At 45.1% G+C, this 23,480-nt stretch overlaps 1 protein-coding gene across 5 annotated transcripts; it reads left to right on the top strand.

The window, feature by feature from the left end:
* The first annotated feature begins 3,868 nt into the window (after nt 1-3,868).
* ODC1 (ornithine decarboxylase 1) lies at nt 3,869-16,300 on the top strand. Of its 5 annotated transcripts, none has more exons than XM_053973804.1 (13): nt 3,970-4,058; nt 6,138-6,232; nt 6,969-7,114; nt 7,281-7,454; nt 7,623-7,795; nt 8,075-8,209; nt 8,364-8,445; nt 8,776-8,859; nt 10,137-10,299; nt 10,388-10,500; nt 10,775-10,989; nt 13,248-13,389; nt 16,196-16,300. In XM_053973804.1, the coding sequence occupies exons 3-12, from the start codon at nt 7,013-7,015 to the stop codon at nt 13,387-13,389; spliced, it is 1,383 nt and encodes a 460-aa protein (XP_053829779.1). In that variant the 5' UTR covers nt 3,970-4,058; nt 6,138-6,232; nt 6,969-7,012; the 3' UTR covers nt 16,196-16,300. The 5 variants fall into 5 exon arrangements, with proteins under 5 accessions (XP_053829781.1, XP_053829779.1, XP_053829780.1 ...); XM_053973805.1 differs by lacking the exon at nt 16,196-16,300 and adding an exon at nt 13,497-13,725; XM_053973803.1 differs by lacking the exon at nt 16,196-16,300 and having other exon boundaries at nt 6,966-7,114; nt 13,248-13,725.
* The last annotated feature ends 7,180 nt before the right edge of the window (nt 16,301-23,480 follow it).

The raw sequence follows: 23,480 nt of genomic DNA, 5'->3' as shown, positions 1-23,480 counted from the left end.
GAACTAATTTTTAACTGGGCTACTAAGCCCAAAAAAGGCAAATCAGAAAACAGATCCATAAGCATTTCTGGGGCTGAGCTGCAAAGCAAAGCTTTCCAGTCACCTCACAGGAATTTTGGTTACTCTGTCTCCTTTAATTTAGCCACTTCAAGGAGTTATTTTAGTTTGTTGCTCTGACTCGAAAGGATGCAACATCACATTTGTAGCACTGAGTTGCAAGAAACTGTATTCAAATGCCTAGAAAATGTGTAATAAAAGACATGAAAAACGTATCCTGGAAACATTGTTTTCTCTAACAGTCTTTGTTGCCCGACAGGGACAATTTGTAGGTTTTCTTTTCTCTGTGTCAATGAACTGAAAGGTAATGAAGAGCAGCTGCCCCAAGAGAACTGGAGGTAGCCCCATGAGATTCCCCCATGCACATATCCTGCATCCCACAGCCCACATAATACCTCCACATCACATGGGCCCACATCTCAGCACACCCCTATAAGGAATTTACTCTCTGCAATCCTTGGTAAGTCACTGAATCTTTCTCTGAGTCACTTTTTCATCCACAAAGTGGAGGTACTATTTACCAGACTCCATGAGCTGTCAGAGGGCTTAATTTCTTGGGAAGCACAAAGACCCTGGATAGACTCAGAGGGAAGGAGAGCAGTTGAGAAATGCCAGGCATTACCTTGAGGTTTTCTCCAGCTGCTGTGGTGGTGCTGGCCACTTCGTCTCTCTCTCACTGGGCAGCTCTCCCCACCTGGCCAAAGCTCAAGGAACCTGGGGCTTGGCTCCAGCTCCTCCCAAATATAGGGGTCTGTAAGATCTAGGACGCCCATCAATCAGCAGGGTGAGGGCCCACCAGGCTGCTGCTGCTGTACTGCAAGATGTAGGAGACATTGACAGCTATAGGGAAGTCAGTCCCTATCCTCTGTCTCTCCAGAGCAGCAAGGACCCTGCGTGGAGAGAAAGTGAGGAGGAGAAACATAGGAAGATATGGCCACAGTCTCCTACCAACAAATGCTTTTCCAGTGCCCTCTTCTGGAAAACGTTTTTGGCCCAAGCAACTGCTTCATATAAGGTAGTCTGAGACTGGTGGTGACTTGCCAAGAGCTGCAGGAGCATCCCCCAGTTCTTCACACCCAGGATCTGTTCTGCCCCTGTGACTGGTGGAGTTGGGCAGCTGCTCATACCCTTCAGAGCAGCTTGGCCAGACCCTCAGGGCACTAGCCAGGAAACAGGAAGCAAAGGACATGCCTCCTTTTTTATATCTGAATATGCCTGAAAGCTGCCCTTGACTGTCCTCTGGCACAGGGAGCCAGGGATCCTGAACTGGAGCCCCTCCTGCAAACATGCTCCTCAAAGCCAGCCCTTGTCACCACCAGCTCTCAGGGATCCTCCAGAGACAAGAACTAGGAGGAGGATGTAATATTTGGCAATCCCATCCTGTTGAGGAGCCGATAAAACCTTTCTATTAACTATCTGCAAAATGCATCAGTTCCTCGGGTAATTGTATCCTGCGGTTGTTTTTGTCACCTCTTTCCCTTGGAGCAGTCCAGCCTTTGCTCTCCAGCCTCGGGTACAGCTCCATTTCGTCTCACACCAGGGCAGTGCTACCTGGCCCCTGACCCCCTGCCCCAGCCAAGGTCAGTCAACCAGGACACAGCCGGGGACAGCCACAGGCTCTTCTCAGCCCCGGCCAGAGGGAAGAAGGTGGAGAGTACCAGAGCTGTGTTGGAGTGCTGGGGCTAAGTGATGGCCATTGTCATTATCCGGACCACAGCGCCTGCTTTTGAGCCAGCTCAGTGAGCAGCTGGCTCCTGTGGTGGTGGCACAGCCCTTCCCTTCCCTCTCTGTCTGCATTTCCAATGCTTAATTCCAACTCAGACTACTCTGTGATTCTGCAATCCCCGTTTATTCACAGTCAGCAGAAGAAAAATGAAATTAAATTATATGTGTTGCCCACAAAGCCAAATCTAGAGGCATATGAGCCCCATTATTTGCCCTGTTAACTGGCAGGGGAGGTGGTGTGAAATTCGTCAGAGATTTTGATGAGTTATGTCAGCAAAGACAATGCTTGTGCAGTGGCCCCGCTGCACCAGAATTGTTGTTGAGGGCAGGTAGTATCCTTAGGACCAGCTGATGTAGGTGCTACACACTGAGATGGTTTTCCCCACTTCTTGCTCTTATTTAGAAAACCTTCAGTAATTCATGCCTGGATGTGTGATGACATGCACACACATTAAGTATATATACATATATATATATGTGTGTGTGTGTGTGTGTGTGTGTGTGTGTGTTTAAAATACTTGAGGATATTTTGTTCCTTCTTTCATTAAATTATTTTAACCAAAGCCAGCAACTCTGTCCCCTGACATTTCTTTTGGCTGTGTCCCAGTCCACCTTTTGTTCATTATCTGCTGATCTTCCTTTATTTCAGTCCTTTAAGGGATTGTTTTGCAGCCCCAGCCTGGTGCCCTCCACCCTCAACCCAGCTCCAGAAGGCAGAATATGGGGTGGACAAGGACATCCCATTGATCTGCTTCTGTCTGAAATACAGAGGGTTTTCCAGCTGAGCTTCGTGGGAGTGGTGGAGGAGGGAACCTCTGAGGCCAGTGAGCACAATCTTTTGCTTTGGATACCTCCACGAGAGCATCCCACACCCCACAGCAGCCAGCATTTCCCACCACTTTTCCCCATGTAGGATGGGGGGGTTTTCTCCACCTTGCAGTGCTCACTCACCAGCTCTGCAGGCGGGTAGGGGCTGCCCAGATACCTACTTTCAGAAAGCCATTAACATATCCTTCAGTGACTTGGAGATGGAGAGCAGGAGTACCCTGAACTCTGTCCTGCAGCATGTGCTGCAGAAAGGTTTCTTGCCTCTCTTGTAAATGCTCCAGAGGTGGCTGGGTGTAAAAAACACTTTTTCAGCATGGCAAGGGCAGCTCCATCCTCCCACAAACATTGACAGGGCAGGAACTCAGTCCATAGGGCAAGGACTTAGTCCATCTACCATGGGGTGAGGCTTGAACTTTTCAAGGAGAGGGGGAGAGGGGCAGAAATTGTCTGTCCTGACAAGGGCAGAAAGCACAGTCGTTCAGGGCTAAACCAAAAAATGGATTGAAAGGATCAATTGATACTTTACACCTTCCATGGACGCCCATTCCTAAAACAAACTAGTAATACAAAATAACCTTACAGTGGAAACAGCTACCAGTGTCAGAACAAGAGCAAATGGAAAAACTGGTCAGTGTTACGGGAAGTGTTTTGTAGAACACGCTCGGTGGTCAGAGATGCAGGCAGGGGCAGCATCGCTGCGGACAGCAGTCACTGCCGAGCACAGGGGCTGCGAGAGCCGCACAAACTGGATGGCTCTGCCGCCCCACCGACACGCCGAGTGTGACACACTCCGAGTCCCCTGGCTCAGCAGTGCTTTCCTCCACCATCTGCCAAAGGCATCGCTTGAAGCCGCAACCCTCCGGCCTCCTGCAGCCGCTTTTTCACGTTAAGGCTGCGGTACCGACCCGGGAGTACCGAACCGGCGGCGGGGATGGCGCGGGCCATGCACCTGCTGGCAGCCGGCAGGGCTGGGGTCGCGCACATCACCCCGCAGGTGGATCCCGTCCCGGGTGGCCCCACGGGGGAAGGGGCCCCGGGAGGGACATAGCCCGCGCAGAGGCTCGGCACGCCCGGCGCACGGCAGGGGCCGAGCAGGGGCCGGGCGGGGCGGGCGGGGGGCGCACGGCGCCGTGCGCATGTTCGGCCGTACGTCACAATAGCGGCGGTGGGAGCGCGCCCGGTCCCAGCCGATCGCGGCTGGTTTGAGCTGGTGCGTTGCCACAGCGACGCCGCGGCGCTATAAATAGGAGCGCGGCGGCCGTGGCGAAGCTTTGTCAGCCGCGGCGCCCCGCTCGCCCCGCCAGCCCCGCTCCTTCCTCCTCAGCCGGTCCGGCGCTCCCGCCCGGCTCCGCGCACAGCGCCCGGCTCGCAGGAGGAGGGGGAGGCGGCTCGGAGCGAGGGGATCGGCTGCCGCGGAGGCTTGACAGCAGCTCCGCCACCGCTGCGAGGTGAGGCGGGCGGCGGGATGTGCCGGGAGCGGAGCGGGCGGGCGGCGGAAGCGGCCGGCGCGGAGCCACGTGTCTGCGGGGCCGCTGGCAAGCGGCGCGGCCCGGGCTGGGCGCCGGTGCTGCCGCCGGGCACGAGGAATCCCCGGTCCCGGCGGGGAGGCGGGAGGCTCCGGGCGGCTGTAAGCGGGCCAGATCGGCTCCCCGGCTCGCCTGGGGAGCATTGGCGGCGCTTTCCGGCAGCGGGGGAAGGGACGGCCCCGCCGTGGCCGCCGGGCTGTTTCCGGGGTGGGGAAAGGCAGGTGCGTGGCAGGAACGGGGCTTGAGGCGGCCGGGCTCGCCCTTGGGCCGAGGGGCGCCGGGGCGCTGCCCCCCTGCACACCCGGCGGGCACTGGCCTGGGCCGGGAGCGGATCGGAGAATCACAGAGTAGTTTGGGTTGGAAGGGACCTTAATGACCATCTAGTTCTAACTCTGCCTACAGCAGGGACAACTTCCACTAGACCCGGCTGCTCAGAGCCCCATCCGACCGGGCCTTGACTACCCCGAGGGAAGGGGACGGAGCCCTTCTCCCGCGGAGCGCTGCTCCCCCGGCCGTCTCGGGGTGGGGGCCCAGCCGCAGGGTGATGTGAGCTGTAATGAAGGTGCGCCCCGGGGCTGACAGGCGCCTCCTCGGAAAGCCGCAGCGTCAGGCTGGGCGGGCAGTGCCCCCGCTGCCGAGCCGGGCAGCGCAGCCCCAGCTCGGCCGCGTCAGGCTGTGCTGCGGGACCGGGTGGCTTTGCAGGGAGAAGGGTGTCGGTGAGCGCGGGGCAGCCGGCCCCGTCCGTGCACACCGCAGCCTCTGCAGGCTCCGGAGTCAGGGGCGCCTCGGGCACCTTTTCTAGACGCAGCTTGGCTGTTTGAGTACGGAGCCTGCAGGCATGACTCAGCTCGAAGTACAGCTGCTAAATAGGGTTATATTCTGGAGAACAAATTCTAAATGAGCATAAATTGCCTTTCTTCTGGGGAGCTGCAGACACTTTGCACACAGTCCAAATAGAAACATCCTTCGGGAGGCTACAGTTTGCACCTACATGCTGTGTAATTACACTGTAGTTGAAATTGTGCAATGAGGTGGAGATGGAAAGCTTGCAAGAACTTTTTAACAAAATCTGTTGTGGCCAGTAATAGTAATTTCCCTTTTACATGTTAAAAGGAAAAGTGCTGTTCATGCACTTCTCTGCAGAGGTGAGGTTAAACTAAATTCTTCCTGATAGTGTTCACATCTCTTAACTGCAGCTGAAGTCCCTGAACTGCTTTCTGCAAAGCTGCAAGCAACTTCTCCTTAGTAACAAGCACCTTCCTGAGACGTTTTTAATTTGCTATTTCTCATGGTCCTTTCAAAGAGGCTTTAAAGAGAAGACTTTAATCCAGCTTGTGGCAGAATTATCACTGCACGTGAATGCGAGCAGAAGGAGAATGAGGTTCAATGGATTGTTGGATTTATTAGAATCAAATCTTAATCTAGTACGAATCTCAAATTTGATTTGTGTCTGATAAGTGAGAAATGATCAAAAGATACGAAGTAGTTCTTGTTGCCATATGTTTCTGAAGGTTGAAATGAAGTATAATTACTGATATTTCAAAGTTACTCAATAAAATTCAATGAATGTTGTTATACACATGTGTGGAATTAACAATTCTGTTGGTTTTAGAAACTTGTTAATCTGTAGCAGCTATAAAACATCCTTTTTCAATTGGTTTATAGCCTGACTTTTTGAAAATAAAGGAAACACTAACATTAATATTAGTGAATAAGTCAGAGTTTGCATAATTTTCATCCTAGTCTGCATGACTAGTTTGAGTGTAAAAATTGCTGAGAGAAGGAAGAGGGCTGGACCCTGTTACATGAAACCGTATCTTCCCTATGAGTGACTTGCAATGCTGAGGTCTTTGAAAGGTAGCATGCACTCTGCTTAACAGCTTGATGAAGAATGCTGTTGTTATGTATTTGGACTATCCAGTGAAAGGGCCGGTCATGGATGGCAGAGGAGTATGCTTTTGCTCTTTAGTTCTAGTTCTCAAGGGACTTTCTACTTGGCAGGTAGATTTCTGTTAGCAATGAAGATTTGTGATGGACTGCTGTAAAACCTTGTTCTAAAGTACTAATTGGGATCCCTGTTAAGACTTTGTCTGCAGGTGAGAGTTATGAACCAGTCTCAAAATGTGTGTCTGCCACTCATGACAGCTGAGGTTCTCTTGTAGCTTGGAGGTCATGAGTAGAACAGAGAAACTCTAACTACCAGCAGAACAACTTCAAGGAAAGCCCTGTTCTCACGTCTGCTTTATGCATAGTATGAACTGTATTGAGAATCCAGATATTTGCCTGGCTTGGATATAATGAGAGTTGGCACTACTCAGAAGTCATTGAAGTCTTGGATTCTCTTGGCAATAACAAGTAAACCCTTTCTTCTGAAACTGGTGGGCTAAAATAGTGCTTAGGAGTTGTTAAAAAAAAAAAAAATCGTAAGTAGATACTAGCCATAATATTAATAGCTCTGATGTGGAGGTGAAGGAAAAGAGAGCAGAAACTTCCAGGGAGCCAGACTGATAATAACTGACAGTACTTATTTGATTGTTTTTTTTTAATTTGAGCAGATTCAGAACATCATAGAATTGTTGAACAGAGGAGAATTTGCCTTCCAGCTAGAAAGATTATTTTGGTCCGCCTCCTTGGTTCTGATTACATCTGTTCTGTCATTATGCAAGTGTCTAATCTATGCAGCTATTAGTGATCACTGTAGGAGCTGTATAATTGTAGAATATATGAGCACAAAGTAGTGGTCATATAATGACTATATGAATCTAAGTGAAGTACTGAATGTAAACTATGTGAATTCAAATTAAGTAATTAACTTTTTTTTTTCCCCAGCAGTTCATAACCAAGTCCTTTCACATAAACCTGAAATCTTAGAAGTCATGAGTAACTTCAGCAAAGAAGAATTTGAGTTGACCTTCCTTGATGAAGGCTTTACTGCCAAGGATATCCTTGACCAAAAAATAAATGAAGTGTCATCTTCTGTAAGTATGAGGGGAAAACCACTACATTTCATGATGCTACAAACTTATAAACTAATAGAACAAGTTGTCCTTGCAAATGATCCACAAGACAGCCCCCTCAAATGCTGACCTCTAGGCTTATCCTGTTATCTGTTGTTTGAAATGTTAAGATGTGTGTTTGCTTTAGGACGATAAAGATGCCTTCTATGTTGCTGACCTCGGGGACATTGTGAAGAAGCACATGCGGTGGCATAAGGCCCTTCCTCGGGTGACCCCCTTCTATGCTGTAAAATGCAACGACAGCAAAGCCGTTGTGAAGACACTTGCTGTTCTTGGGGCAGGATTTGATTGTGCCAGTAAGGTGAGATCTCGACTATCTTCTGATCTGTGATGTTGGTATCTGTTCAGCCTTATAAGACATGTTTGTATAAAATTAAGCATAACTGAGTGGTGTTGCTTTTATTGTTCTGATGACATTAATCATCCACCTAGAAATATCTTCTGCAAGTGTAATCTGTTCTTTCTTCAGACTGAAATACAGCTGGTACAGAGCATTGGTGTGCCTCCCGAGCGAATAATATATGCAAATCCCTGCAAACAAGTATCTCAAATCAAACATGCTGCCAGCAGTGGTGTGCAGATGATGACATTTGATAGTGAAGTAGAACTAATGAAAGTTGCAAGGGCCCATCCAAAAGCCAAGTAAGTAATGCTAATTGTTCTGTAATTCTTCCGTGGGTTCCCAAGATACAGAAATACCTGCTTTATCTGAAACTTGTTGTTCATTAGTTTAAGGTAGTCTGCAAAACTGTGAAATAATAAACATACTTTTAACCAATGAAATCTAATCTTGTAGAGTTTCCTGGCACTTTAGGAAGAGATACACAGAGCTTTAAGCTCAGTCTCATTCTGAGATCATACCTACCTGGTGATGATGTCTGTTATACTGAAACTTAACTCCTCATTTTTTCCTGTTTCTAGGTTAGTCTTGCGCATTACCACCGATGACTCCAAAGCAGTCTGTCGTCTGAGTGTTAAATTTGGAGCTACACTTAAGACTAGCAGGCTTCTTCTGGAGCGTGCAAAAGAGCTTGACCTTGCCATTGTTGGAGTTAGGTGAGCTGACAGTATCAAAATGTAGTACTAAATAAGTTTCCTTTAAATGGTCTACCTGACAATAGAGATGCCTTTGCATGTGATGACAGGAGTTTATGCAAAACTTCTTGACTAATGTGCCAAATAGCAACTGATATTTTGTATCTTTTTGTAGTTTCCATGTTGGAAGTGGATGTACAGACCCAGAGACCTTTGTTCAAGCCATTTCTGATGCCCGTTGTGTGTTTGATATGGGAGTAAGTCTAGTTCTACTTTCTCTGGGACTACGGCTCAACTGTTGTGGCAAAACTGAATGAAGTGTACAACTGTTAACAGGGTTAAAAGCTAGCCAAGTCACTGACTTGATGTTGTAGGAATTTTTTACGTCCGGGTAGCTTACTTATACCAGCTTGGCAAAACTAAAATTGGCAGCTCAAACTCAAATTACTGTTACTTGAACATGTGTTTGCTCTGTTTCAAGTGTTAATGAAATGACTTCACATTGCTTTTTAAGTTAATAAGATAAATTATAAACTGACATAAATGATAAACTTTTCTTGACAGTGTTGCTGTTCGTCTCATTTTAGGCTGAACTTGGCTTCAATATGTATCTGCTTGATATTGGTGGTGGCTTCCCTGGCTCTGAAGATGTCAAGCTTAAATTTGAAGAGGTATAGCTTTGCTGAGTTCTCAGGTTCTGGAGTCTGCTTTGAGTGTTGATCTGGATTAAATAAAATCTTGCTTTTTCTGTTTGTATGCAGACACATTTGCAAAAATGCGTGTGCTTGGTCAGAAATGTAATTAAGAGGGAGAGAGGAATTAATCTGAAAACTAGAAATTAGGTGAGCTCATTAGATACATAGCTAAATGACTGCACAAACATGCAGAAGTCTCAAAAAAGAAAAACTGGTTTTAACTACAGGCTTGATTCTTACTGGCAGACTTCTTCCAGTTGGTGCTGTACTTTAGACTGAATAGATGGGTACTGCTCCCAAACAGGGTGAAAGGGTAGTCCTGAACCCATACTGTCCTTAGGGGTGGCAGCATATGAGGTCAGCATTGCATCTGATTTAGGACTAGCTTTTGGATAATTTTTAAGTTGTTCAGTGTTTTCCAGTCTGCTTTACCTCAGCAATATCTCTGCTTTCGGAAGAGACAAGGGGGCTGCATATTGATGGAACTTCCACTTAAAGCAGTGTTATCAGACCGCCTTGCCTTCTAACCCAAGGAGGTGTTAAATGTTACATATTTACACAAGGATACAGTGGGTTACATAAAAAGTCTCTTATAATAGTGTGAGCTAACATTGTAGCCCTTTTGGTACCTCCTGATGAAGTCTGGCTTCTCATAGTATAGTATGGGCATATGTGAGGCATCAAAAGCAAATTATGTCATTGGGCTCCACAGCATGATAGTCATGTTATGGTTGGAGGCATCTTCAGAACCTGGAAATAACTGATCATGAAGGCAACTGAATTTCAACTATGATTGTAAAGCCCTCAGTATGCTTATGATCCCATGAGATGACACCTTAGGATTTAGTAAGCTGTAGAATAGTGCATAAGTAGCAACACTACAGGTGGACTACAAATCAAATTTGGAGTGTGGGGACTTGCAGGGCATTAATGGTGGTTTAATGAGCCTAGGAGGGGTGATTTCCTTCAGCCTCAAACATGACCTGTTTTGTTACTTAAGCTTTAAGTTGCAAGTGGTGTCTGCTTTTGTTGCTTTGTATTTAGTATATAGTAAATTTAATTGCAAACAAGGTCTTGAATGAGAAAAAGCAAAGGCAGTCAATAGAAGTTACAATAGATGTTAATAGATGTTACATGTTTCACTAGTATATAATTTTGAATTTGAGGGTCTTACTTCATCTCAGACTTCTAAGGTAGCACCTGAGTAGCTGCTGAAATATTCATACTGGCATCTGATTTTTTTTTTTCCCTAGATCACAAGTGTAATCAACCCAGCACTGGATAAATACTTCCCTTCAGATTCTGGAATAAATATTATTGCAGAGCCCGGAAGATACTATGTTGCATCAGCATTCACACTGGCAGTCAACATCATTGCAAAGAAAATTGTGTTAAAGGAGCAAGCAGGTTCTGATGGTATGTAAATCAAGACCTAGACTTAGATCTAGCCAATTGTGTGTGTCTTTTCAAGACTTTTTCTCACTGGTGTCTCAACTTCTTCCAGATGAAGATGATGCAAATGACAAAACTCTTATGTACTATGTGAATGATGGGGTCTATGGATCATTCAACTGCATCTTGTATGATCATGCGCATGTTAAGCCAGTCCTGCAAAAGGTATGCCCGTTCAAAAAAATCACATAATAGTCACATATCATGGGTGTAGGAGAATCCTTGTCACAGCAGTCACTTCTCAGTTCACCGCTCCCTTCATGTTGCCAGACTCTGGCGTTTAACTTAAGAAGCACGCAGTGGAATTAACTCAAAGCCATAGGTGAAGTACCTGCAAGCAGCTCTTCCTTTTCTTCAGAGGGGGAATGTTACACTATGATACTACTTCTGGAAGCTCTGTTTTGATAGTCAAATAATTAAACTCCACTCTCTTCTTTAGCGGCCGAAGCCAGATGACAGCTGCTACTCCTGCAGCATTTGGGGACCAACCTGCGATGGCTTAGATCGGATTGTTGAGCGGTTTAATATGCCAGAGCTGCAAGTTGGTGACTGGATCCTATTTGAAAACATGGGTGCCTATACTGTTGCAGCAGCTTCTACTTTCAATGGATTCCAGAGGCCAACAATACACTACGTGATGTCAAGACCAGCATGGTTAGTAACTAAGTATCTTGAGCCATCAGTACTTCTGAGATCACTGTAATAAATAGGTCATATCAGTTGGCTACCCCATATAGGCAAGGGTAGTTTTGGTGCCACAGCTCTTGTAAAACCTCCTGGTGTGGAAGAAGGCAATGCCTCTGAAGGTTTTTGTTGTGTGGTTAGAAAAATGCTGATGCTACTAATTACTTTTCTCTGTTGTACACATGTATAGCAGAGATGCTTTTTAAGGAGTAATGTTAGACTTCATTAATCTGGATTCTAGCTAGTGTTTTCACTATTGTACAACATACAGAATCATTATGAATCCCTTACATTTAGCTTCTGTGACTTGTAATCAGAGACCAGTCAATTACAGTTATAATATGTTGTCTTCTAAATTAGTAGCTTACTAAATCCTGACTGCAGGGATATTCAACAGTGTTGCTTCACAGTATGATCTCTATGGTTGTTTGAGAGCTATTCCTTGGTTTAGGTTGAGCTCTGGCTCAGTGCTCAGTGCAGAGTGCTAGATCTCCAATGGAAGTTATTAAGCAGGTAAGTAAAGAAAGCAGGACTACCTTTTAAGTGCAAGGATACTATGAAAGTGTAACTTAAACAGCAGTTTAAAGTAACCTGTGTGCTCTGCAGTGTAACACAGGTTAATGGATTTCTCCTTCTGTAAAAGTGGGGTTCCCTATAAGAGGAAGCCCTTACCTCTCTACTGGTATCTGCCTGCTGAGCCTGCAGAGGATTTTTGGGCAGAAGTGTTAGCCTAAAGCATGATTTGCTCTGCAATCAGGTTCTTTTTGAACATATTGAAAATCTTTAAGTTCAAGGGAATTCCTGATGTAAAAGTAAGAGGAAGCTTCTTCTATTCTTCTACTAACTCTGCTGGTATAAGCAGGGTTTGTATTTCTTCTTTCTCTTAGTGAAACCTTCAGTTGATTGAAGCATTTTTCAAAACACATGAAGCTTTTAGACTTCCCTTAACACTCCAAAACTGTTTAATTGAACTAAAAATGGCTCTGTGGGAGAATAATTTGCTTTTTCACTGTGTCACTAGGTTGCTGTTAAAATTTAATACTTGGTCTGAGGCATGCTGAGCTTAATTATGCAAACATAACTGTAATCCAAGGCCACAGCACAGCCCTCTTTCAAGACTATGTGTGTTTTCTGTTTTGGCAAGAGAATTCTGTGATAAAGGCTGGCCCTTAACTGAGAGGCATGCACCAATGAGATTATGCAGATCTTTCTAGGACAGGCAAAAGTCTTTTGGAATGTCATCTACAAATTCTGAAGGTGAACAACTAAATTTGTGACTAGGAACTGTGAAAGATAAAGGACAAGATGATTACATGTGTGTAAACTGTAAAACCAGTAATACATGAGGAGCCATGCAGTGGCACAACTTTTAGCCTTGCATACCTAAGACAACTAGAACTATAAGATGACATCAAGCTGAGTGTTGCTGTTGACACACCTGAGGGATGGGATGCCACCTGAGGGACCAGGACAGGCTTGAGAAGTGGGACCATGGGAATCTCATGAGATTTAACAAGACCAAGTGCAAAGTGCTGCACCTGGATGGGGGCAACCCCTGGTATGAATCCAGGCTGGGGGATGAGCAGATCCAGAGGAACCCTGCTGAGAAGGACTTGGGGGTTGCTGTGGGTGAGAGGCTAGGCTTGACCCAGCCATGTGCCCTTGCAGCCCAGAAAGCCAAACATGTCCTGGGCTGCATCCAAACCTTTCTATGAATCTGTGAACTAAGTCCAAAAACTCAGTCAACTGAAGTTCTTATAAGGTTGTGTTTTAGTACAACTCTTGGCTGAGTATGGAAGGAATTGCTTGGTTCTTACTGGTCAGCTCCTTTATATTCCCTAATCTGTTATCCATATTTTTCCTCGATTCAAATTACCCAGTAATGTGAGGGTGTGGGATAAGTGGCAGTCAAGTTGTCAGGAATTTTCACATCTGAAACTCTAAACTATTGAGCACTAAGTTATATAGCATGAGCTATACAGATGTAGCTGTATTAGGTGCATCTTTGCAAATCTTAATCCTATATAGAAATGGTAAAATTGGCTTGGTATTGGCACTTACCCTAAAACCTAGCCAGCCACAAGTGACCTGCATGGATTCTGCTTTTATTGCATAAAGAATTAATTTCATATTCACTGGCATTTAAAAAGAAAAATGTACCATACATTTTTAGGTAGATTGCAGTGAAACAGTTTTTGACTCACTTTTTTTTTTTTTTTTTTTTCTAGGCAACTAATGCAGCAGATCAAGGAGCAAGGGTTCCTAGCTGAGGTGGAGGAGCAGGATGTTGCTAGTCTGCCAGTCTCTTGTGCCTGGGAAAGTGGAATTGAATATCCAGCAGCTTGTGCTTCAGCTAGTATTAATGTATAGGTAATATTTAGTAACTAAGTGCAAGATTAGGCATTGAATTTAGGGCATTTGGGGGACTGTTAACTTAATTGTTGGTAGACTTTTTAAGTGTTTTTTTTTAAATTTAGGTTTGGCATAAATGCAAGAAAAATGACTAGGAGATGGGTCACAATTATCTGTGTTCCTATGGAAACTATTTGAATATTGTTTTATATGGATTTTTATTCACTTTTCATGTATGCTACTAAAGACTGACCCTCAACTGTCAAACAAGTATTTGTAGCTTGTGTATGGCAGAACGGGCTAAGCTTAGTGCTTTGTGACCTACCTGTTTTAAAATAAAGTATATTGAAATAACTGGTCCTGTGTTTCATTCATCTGTAGAAAATTAATGTGTCATGGATGGCTCTTACAGCATATATGAGGGCAGACCAGATGCTGCAAGCCCAGAACTTACTAATAAATGGATCTCCCCTACCCTTGCCCTCCCAGCTGAAGTGAAGGAAACCCCCTCAATGGATAGGGAAACTGAATTGTCTTTTTTCATATGTGGTTAGAAGAAGGTTGACTGTCAAAAAAGTGAATACTGCGTGAATTCACATTTGTTTTTCACTACTGAACATGTGGGTACCAAGTTGTATATTGCAGGTTCAGCGCAATGCTGGCTTTCTGTGAGTTAGTCTGCAAGTGCTGTGGCCAGCACTGCTGGCTGTTTATAAACATACTAGTCATTAATGAGAGAATACAGCACAGGCTCCATAAGTGGCACACTGCTTGTTATGTGTGTGAGAACTAAAATATATTACAGGAAAACCCAGGAAGCTGAAACTGGCTGACAGGCTCTCTGGCCTGTGTTGCCTAGGGATTTAGTATAATAGAGATAAGAAACGGGACTTGACATCTTTTGTATGTGCAATACAATTAAATGCTCTTATTTAATCTTACGAAAAGATGTGCTACCCTTCTGCCTTTGGATTAAATGTGATAGCTCCTAGTATTTACTACTTAGTGTCATCTAATACAGGGGCTGTTGGTGATAAAATAGTCTGCTTATTGAAGCAGAGCATTCTGACTTATGTTTAACCTATGCTAGTTTTCTGCCACTTTTTGCACTAAAGTTAGAAGATGTTTCTGATAAACTACTTGGTCCTAGAGCTGGATTTGATGTATTTGCAAGAAGGCCCTGGACTGCAGGCATACCATAGCAAATGCCTGATGTGTAAAGAGAAAGATCTTAATGTATCAAGTAAATACTTGAAGCTTAAACTAGCTTGGAATAAGTGTTAAAATTTGAAAGGTTGTCCAAAGGTTGGCATTGCTGATAGAGTGACTAGCAAGAAGAGAAATAAAGCTGGTTTTCAGCTGCATACAAGCAGCTCTGAAAGGCAATGTTTAACCTCCATTCTGTGCTTTTGCAGAAACTCTCCATTAGCTGAATTAGTAGGGTAAACAAGAGTGGTACCTCATTCCTGAGTCTCTTGAAGCATCCCAAGTGACTTTCTTTATTTGCTTTATTCCCAGCTTCAAACTTGTAATTAAAATAGCACTTGCCTTTATTCTTATGCATATGGCAAACTTCAGTACATACACATAGTGGAGCCATAGCCTTAATCTTACAGAAACTCACTGCATCCAAACCAGGGTTTCCTTTAGCTTCTCCAAATTCAACTGGAAATGTAATGATTCTTACGTGTAAACAGAGGTAGTAACTGGTAATCAAATGTTAATACTGTAACAATTCCACATCTTGCTCTGCAAGAGCTAAGTGCATTTGAACAGGTATACAGACAATACACTCTGAGGAGCTGCAGTTGTCTAAAGGAGATGCAGCTACTTTTTCAAAGTGCCTATTTGAAGGCTGGGGCTGTTTTGAGTCAGAAAGGAGTTGAGTTGTAGTGGGACCTTATGTGATATGTGCAGTAGCACCTACTGTCTTGCTGGGCAAGTGGCACAGTCTGCCTCCCTCTACTTACAGCCCATGGAGACCATCTCCAGCAGGTAGTTTGAAGGCAATCACTTATGGAAACTAATTAGTGAGTTCTTCTCAGCTTCACTGAGAAGTTGGCAGGCTGCCAATTAATTTCTTCATCTGTATTTAACTTGATTGGTTATTTTAGCCATTTTACTGGGTTTTGTCTCAAAAATCCAAAATGTACATCTCTGCTGGAGGCCAGGACTGTAGAAACATGCTAACCAGCATTTTGATCAATCTGATGCTCCCCAAAGGAGATGTAGCTGACTGTAGTTCTTTACCTTTCTCTCCTATGGCAGATATGTCGTAGACCTGGCTGATGCTCTCTAAGCCATGTCTAACAAGTGTGTCAAGTATTTAAAAATGGCTAATCTGAAGCATCTTCTGTATTAAAAAACCCCAATGGATTTTGCCAAGGGACTTTTAGTACTTTTTGGAAGTAGTAAGTATTTACAGTAATGCAGGTGTGTCTTTAAGCAAGACTTAACTTTCTCAGGTTATGCTGAACATATGTTCTGGGCTTTGGGATACTTCATCTCACGGCTGCCTGGCTCCTGGCTTCCATGGAATCTTAGTTGCCCATTTGTTAATTGACTTTAAAATACCCCAAGTGATAGTAGTTGGTGACCATGGGCATTCCCTACAATCCACTGCAGGTAAATTTGTTTATTGCTGGAGCGAGGACCATGTAGGACAGCAAAGACATAACAAAGTAAGAAGTGAGCTCATATGGTTTAGTTTGACCTCCTCTTGATGGCCTTTTGGGACATTAAAGCCTTTGCTCTCTTTTGCTGTGTTTATTAATCAAATCCAGTTGTTCTAACTGCACATCTTAATTCTTCCTCCCTGGGGCAGGCTTGTCTGATACAGGAAGAAGGGAGGAGCTGCATGCCAGAAAAATTGAGATCAGCTTGCATCTGTCCGATGTAATTACCTCAACAAATATTAAAGCTGGAGCAAAGAATAGATTATGCCTTTCAGCTTGCTCCTTGCTAGCCTTGCTCTGTATGGAGCTCTGTGTCTCACTGTGGGCTTTGCTGGCACATTAGCAGGGGCTGTGGCCTTCCTGCTCTAATTGTCCCTGGTGCTCACTCCACTCACTGGCACCAGTGATGGTGATGTCAATTCTCTTGGGATCACGTGTAAAACAAAAGTAATATCTGAGGAAAATACCAAGACATCTGCCTGGGATGGCTTCTCATCATCCCATTTCTCTTTTCTGTATAGTGAAGATACTTGAGATCTTACTTGAGGTCTAGCTGAGACCTCATATTTAGTTCCCATGTAGCCATACATGTCCTCCATACATGGAGTTCAGCTGACATTCTTGGATGCAGAGGTAGTTTCATATACCAAAAAAAGCTGAGAAACACTCATCCTCTGGAATTACATCAGATAGAAAATCAAAGGTGGAGATGTTTTAGGAGAGATTGGAGAATACTGACACAGAGTGAGAGGAGGTAAGGGACAAGGGGAATTTGCTGATGGCAGCGTACCATGTGGCAGATATCCCTTGTCTTACTGCATGACCATTTAACTCATGTTTTACTTTTTAAGCTGCTGTCTTCTAGGCTACCACATAGGCCTTGCAGACAAAGTGTCAGTGCACGACTTGCCATGGCAGAGTCAATTCTGCTGCCTCACTTTCACCAGCAGAGAAACCCAGAGCTGGGAGCAGCACTGAGCAGGGACCTTATGACTCCACCTGCAGGAGCAGAAACAGAGCTGGTGGTGGAGGGAGTTCTGCCACAGACCTCATCCCCAGAAACTGCTATCCTTTAAATAGGTGTTTTATAGCTAAACACATCAATTTGCAGCAAGATTTCCAGATCAAAACCAACCCTCTCCTACAAAAAAAAAAAAAAAAAAAAAAAAAAAAAAAGTAAGAAGATCATTATCCACAAGTATTGCAAGAAGAGCTTGCAATAATTATTATTTTTCATTTTCTCTTGAAAGAAGCACTGATCAGTACCAAAAGAAGTGAGAAAGACTTGCTTTGGAGAGTGTCCCTGGTTTTGATTGCATCACCTGATTTTATTTACAATTTGAAGGCACTTGATACCTCCATGGCCATGGTCTGGTTTCAGTATCCATGTCACAAATGCCTGCAATTCAAATTTGTCTTAAGCTCATTAAAGCACTGTATTTGACCACCCTAAAAATACATTGAGAGTAGAGAGCATACATTGGGGCTGGGATTTAGATTTTGGCAAGCTTTGCTCTTGCTCTTCAGTTGGTTTTGTAGTTCTCAGTACAGGAGGTGTTTAGAGTAACTCAACCATGGTGGTGCCACTTTTTGAAAGCTGATGATGAGCACCCAGAGGATCACAGCCACCAAGATGATGTTGCACTTTGCAGGATCAGTCTGAGGGTGAAGGTGAGCACTTTGGGCATGAACAACACTGGCTCCTTGAGTCCCCTCCATTTCAGCATGGAGAAGCCACAAGCGTTGCAGGGAAATCACTGGCAAACGAAGGGAACTCCGTCAAGGGAGCACACTGCAGTCTTGTGTCCATGTAGTCTAGCAAGTATTGCTACAGTCCAGTAAATATTAGACCCTTATTTGAATGTGTTTCTTGATGCTTATACTGCAGCAACAGTTTTTTCTCTATGTGCTAGTCTTTGCCTGAAGACAAAAGCATTAGCATGCTGAATCCAACCCTTCTTTTTCTCACTCATTTTAGGAAGTTGATCCCTGTCTTACCCACAGTATTCCCACAAAAAAAGAAGTACCTTCCAGTCATAGTCTCTTCAGTTCATGCTCTCTAAGTGCTTTGCAAAGGACTAATTGGTTCACCCTGCTTTTGTGGTATGGAACCAACTGCCATGTTCCAGTCCAGAGAGCAGCCAGCAGACAGCAAGGCTGTGCAGCAGTCCAGGAAGGGAGAGAAAGGCAGAGGCACTTTCAGAACAGTGATGCAGAGACCAGTGCTCCCAGCTGGGTTGCTACCAACACCTTATCATTGCTAGGGATGAGGAGGCTCAGAGTACCTTGAGAACTCAGCAAGCACTGAGTTTCTCAGCAAGGAGTTAATAAAGGGCAACTGTAGCAACTCAGTACAAAGAATTGCCAAAATATTTTACAGGTATTATTTAAGCTACCTTGAGACAGCAGTTCCCTACCATGTGAGAACAGGATTTGGACATTCAGTTGGCTTAAGCATCATCCTTTATATTTGGCTACTAAGCTCACTAGCTGGAAAAAAAGAAGATACTGGCAATCTTGCAAAGCACAGGATTGCAATGCTTGGAACAATGTAATATGGATGCAGTTTTCAGTAGGAAGTACTGCTGCCCGTACTGTGAGAATAAGAAGAAAATAATCTATTGCATTGTTAGATTTTTTTAAAAGCCTGCTTAAGAACTCCATTTACTTGCTGTTAACTATAGTTCATCAGTAGCAACAGCATTTCACAATAACAGCTCAATAAATATTTCTCAGCAATGGTTGTCCCACTTTTCTGCAGTCAAAGCATGCATTAAACAATTAAAACATCTGACTGAAGTGAAAAGCAAAAGAAAATCCAACTTACCAGAGACTGCTCACCTTCTTCTGCCATCTGGGTTTCATTCCCCTGTGGGTTATTTGGGCAGTCTGGTCTAGTGGACAGGTGTCCCTTCCAGGGGCAGGGTGTTGGAACTAGTTGCTCTTAAAGAGCCCCTTCCAACCCAAGCCATTCTCTAACTCTGTGGTTGAGTCTATGATTATACCTGGCCACAAGCAAAGCAAAAAGTTGTTCCTCTGTGGCTGGAGCCAAGGGAGATCCTCCCAGAGATATGGACGTGGTGACATTAGCCACACAAAAGCCCACAAGATGGAGCTCAGCTCAAAAAAAAATTCATCCAAGAAACTTTGTCGATCAGAGCCAGGGAAGGTGGAGGAAAGGACTGAAACAGAAAGCTTTCAAATGAATCCCACACTCCCGATGTTACAGCACAGCATGAGTGAGATGTTACTAGAGAGAACAAATGGAAATAAGAAAGTACATGAAAAAAAATATGTACAAAGTAATAATTAAGATATTGCATGTCTCAAAAAACAAAACAAAACAAAAAACCAAAAAAAACCACCAAAGCTCTCATTCCATCTATTCACAGAGATGGGAAAATGGATGTGAGGGTTTTAATACATAGAAAACTTCAAAAAGAGATGGGGTCTCTTTATTTATTAAGGCTGTTACCTCCAATGTTCTGTCAGCTTCCAGTTTCCTGCTTGGAGCCCAGTCTGAGGCTTGGTTCTTTCAGCAGCTATTTCTGTGATGATTTTTATTCTTCTCTCTTGCTGGAGTCAATTTAGGTTTGCTGTTGTCAGAGTTTTGGTGTTTTTTTTGGGTTTTTTTTTTTTTTTTTTTCCGAGTAAGTGTATGGAACTGATTTATGCCACCTTCTGTAGAGCGGCTTTGCAGGATTGCAGGTGTCAAGTGCCAGTGGACACAAGCTGGAAACCTGGAAGTCTGGCTGGATGCAAGGAGAAACTTGCTTCATGGGGACAGACAGGACTAATGGGGTTGGCCAGGCTCCAACTCTGGAGGCTTTTGAGACCTGACAGATCAAGGTCTTGAGCAGCCCTGAGCTGATCTTGCAATTGATCCTGCTTGGAGCAGGAGCCTGGGCTAGAGACCTCCTGAAGTCCCTTCCAACCCTAGTGTGCTTGTCATTACCCTGCTCCCCAGTGGGTCTGGCAGTGCCACGGGGCTGAGCCCTGCAGCACAGTTCCCTCAATTCAGCAATGGGGTTTGCCAGCACTACCAGCCTTGCCTGCCCACCCCTCTATGGGGCTCTGCTTGCTGAGGGTTTGTGCTCCAGTGCTAAAATGGATCTAAACTGGGCAGCAGCTTCTGAAGAGCTGCTGAAGGGAGGGGACCCACTCCTGCCTCAAAAAAAAAAAAAAAAAAAAAAAAAAAAGTAGTGAGGAAAAACTGTTAACGGATGCTAAACCAAAGAGACAATGTTGCTGTTGGAACAAAGGGAATAGTCTCATCCTGGCTCCATGGTGTGAAGAAGATTCCTCACCCAGGAGCCCTGACCCTTATAAGGTGGCCTCTCACCTTCCTAAAGAAGTGTTCCTGTGTCCCCAGCCGAATGTGCTGATCACTGTTTGCTTCTCCTCCTGGGAGAGCTGCAGACATTGGAGGGAGCAAAAGGCTTCAAAAGCTGAGGAGCCTTCCCAGCCTCAGGTGTAGGACACTGGTGGTGTCCTTAGGACAGGGACCTGGGAGAGCCGCTGGATCAATAACCATGCCAATAACCAGCAGGGCACGGCGGGTGTCCTCCCCCAGGAGAGGTGACTCTCAGGGAGGAAGGATGCGATGCACAGAGCCTGTGGGGAGCAGGGCAGAGCGACCCGCACGGCTGTGGCCGCTGAGCTGCCGCACGGCCCGGCCCTGCAGCCGCTACGGCTGCACACCTGGAAAGGGTGGGCTAAACGAAGAGACCTTAAAAGATACTTCTCTTGGTGGCTCAGAAGAGGAAAGCAGCAAAGCAATAACGTGGGCAGAACGCGGCCGAAGAAGGCGGCGTGGGTGAGGGCTGAGCGGCGCCATGGCTAGATGGCAGCAGCAGCCCGCGCTAGGGCCTCGCTCCTCCCGCACCCTGCTGCATCCATCCCCAAACTGCGAGTCGGGCTGCTGCCACCTGCTCCTCAGCAGCACAAGGCCGTCAGCTCCGGGACCTTCCCAAGGCTGTGCTTAATGCCCCCCCCCACCACATTTTTGGGAGAAGAGAGGAAATTTCTTTATTACCAGCAAATAAGTTGACTGGCACTGAGGCAAGCAGAGCAGGAAACAGAGCTTGCAGGGAAAACATAACTCCTTAAACCTTTGGCTTTTGAGCTCAAGGAAAGATGGGGAGGGAGGAGGTCAGAGCAGAGAGGCCCAGTACACCCTGCCCAGGGTGTATCCCTCCAGGTGGCTTGCCAGCAGCTCCCAGCGTTCTTCTGCCCAGTGCCACCAAGTCCAGGGGTTTGTGGGACACAATGGAGACTCCCTGAAGTGTCTGCAGCTGATGAGAGGTAAGGGCAGGTTGGAAAAGTGAGGGTTCCCTAAAAACCTCTGCAGCAGATGAGTCCAGCCGTGTCCAGCTCCCTGCACTCCCGACCAAACAAGTATCCCATGGCTCAAGGAAGGTTGGAGACAGATATCTTTCAGTGCCTATTGCATGTGGGAGGTGGAGGTCACCCCTTACCCAGGGCTGGACAGCTTAATCTGGGTGTGCCCTTGGATGCACCCCAAGACATACCCTGGGAGAGGCCCTGAGTTTCTCCCACTGCTGTTGTCTCCTGCAGAAAACCACCCTGCTTGGGCAGAGGATACCAGTGGGACTGCAGCAAGGCAGAGCACATCTCTGCTGCCCTGGCCTATTGATACTGTCCCCAGTAATTCATAGGGACCCTCTGCAACCACCCTCTGCCATCCCGCCAGCTCCTCTATTCTTCCTGAGAGTCTGTGCACTGGCAGAAAGGAAGATAGGAAAGAAAAAGTGAAAAGGGGGATAAAAAACATAGCGTGGTCATTATTTATTACTATGAGTGTAAAGTGCTGAATTGCAGGTATCAAATGAGTTTTTTCTGTCCTGAGCAATACCACGCAATAAAGTACAATTTGTCTTTGGGAGAGACGGATGCAGCTGAGCTGATACCAGACTTAGGACAAAAGAGTATTGACGTCACCCTCAGGAGTCCAGCAGCAGATGTTTGACATTGTCTCCAGCCTCAGGCCAAAGGTACAACCTGGTACACAAATTACCAAGGCAGATTCTCTGGCCTGCATTAGCTATGGGGGTCAAGAGGGGTCGATCAAAATGTTCCCTGCCTTCATTAGGCAGCTGGGAAACCTCCTGCCACTGCTCTGCATAGGTATGGCTGATGCTGTATGTGATTTAGCCAGGTACCAGCTGCCATGTAGAGAGTTTAAACTGTCAAGCAAACAGCTAAAGGCACAGAAACATGGACATGCAGGCTGCACAGGGGGACATGCTCGAGCAGGGGTGGCAGGTCCTAGAGGCCAGCATAACCCCATATGATGAGTGTGATGCCCAGAGAACCATTTTACCCAGGTCAATAACATCCTAAACTGTAAGGCTCTCCAAAAGCTTCTTTGTCTTGTAAGGTGAGCACTGAGTTGATATTTTCAGACCTCTACCCAAAGTGATCCAAATACCATTTAAATTTTGACCTCAAAGTGTATGAATGGTTAGAACTACTGTTTTTTAGAGTTTTTTTTTTTTTCATTTTTGTTAATATTAAGTAACTTAACTAAGCTTTAGTTAATGGGTAGTAGCTTTGCTGCCTCAAAATCAATATGTACAAAAACTTCTGCAATGTTTTGCCTAACCTCTAATGATCCTAAACAATCTTGTATCACCAGTAAACTTCTTTATTTTTATCTATCTATCCATCCATCCTTCTCTTTTCAGACCATTTAAGAATGTGTTACCTCTTCATTCCTGCCGAGGTCACAGATTTATCAGGCACAACTTCCATTTGTAAGAGATCATTTTATCTCTTCCCTTTATACATCACATTTATCTAGCATCTGCAATGTCTGTAATTTGCTATAGTTTCTACTGATTTTTTCTGGTCCAGATATGAGGCTTACTGATTTGGAGCTCCTTAGTGATTCCCTGGAGTGATTAAAAGAAACCCCAGCTAATAATTTGGTATCATGTTTGCTGGAGGCTGATTTTAGAAAGAGGTTGCACTCTCATCCTTCTGTTCTTTGGGTGCACTCAGGTGGCTACCACCTGATCCAAGCAATTTCTTTCTGTTCATTTAAGCAGGCTGTTGGAAAGCCTTTCCTGTGGCATTTTAGGTGGCAGCAACTCCTCAGCTTGGGTCACTGTCACCCATAGCAGTGGTTGCAACTTTGGTTAAGGAAAAGAAATTAAATAGCTTAGCTTCTCACCACCATGCTGGTGGCATGAAGAGTAACATATCACTAGTCTGCAATGAAAAAAAAGAAGCTTGCTACTTTAAGATACATGGATAAAGTTAAAAGCCTTGCCTGGGTCAAATACTTTCACTTCAACTCTTCTCATCTGTATGAAACCCCAGCTTATTCAAGTACTCACTGTGCAACTCCATCCTCTCTTCCAGGATACAACAGAACATGTCTATGGGCTCCAACTCCTTGTAAATCACTAA

The sequence above is a fragment of the Vidua macroura genome, chromosome 3 (assembly GCF_024509145.1).
Source record: "Vidua macroura isolate BioBank_ID:100142 chromosome 3, ASM2450914v1, whole genome shotgun sequence".
NCBI classification, from domain to species: Eukaryota; Metazoa; Chordata; class Aves; order Passeriformes; family Viduidae; genus Vidua; species Vidua macroura.
Note: the sequence above shows the minus strand (reverse complement) of the source record. Positions and strands in the feature narration are given on the sequence as shown.

Coding starts and splice junctions, on each gene's coding strand:
- ODC1 (XM_053973804.1), top strand. CDS start 7,013: ATGAGTAACTTCAGCAAAGAAGAATTTGAGTTGACCTTCCTTGATGAA. Junction 7,455..7,622: donor GATTTGATTGTGCCAGTAAG/GTGAGATCTCGA, acceptor TTCTTTCTTCAG/ACTGAAATACAGCTGGTACA. Junction 10,990..13,247: donor GTGATGTCAAGACCAGCATG/GTTAGTAACTAA, acceptor TTTTTTTTCTAG/GCAACTAATGCAGCAGATCA.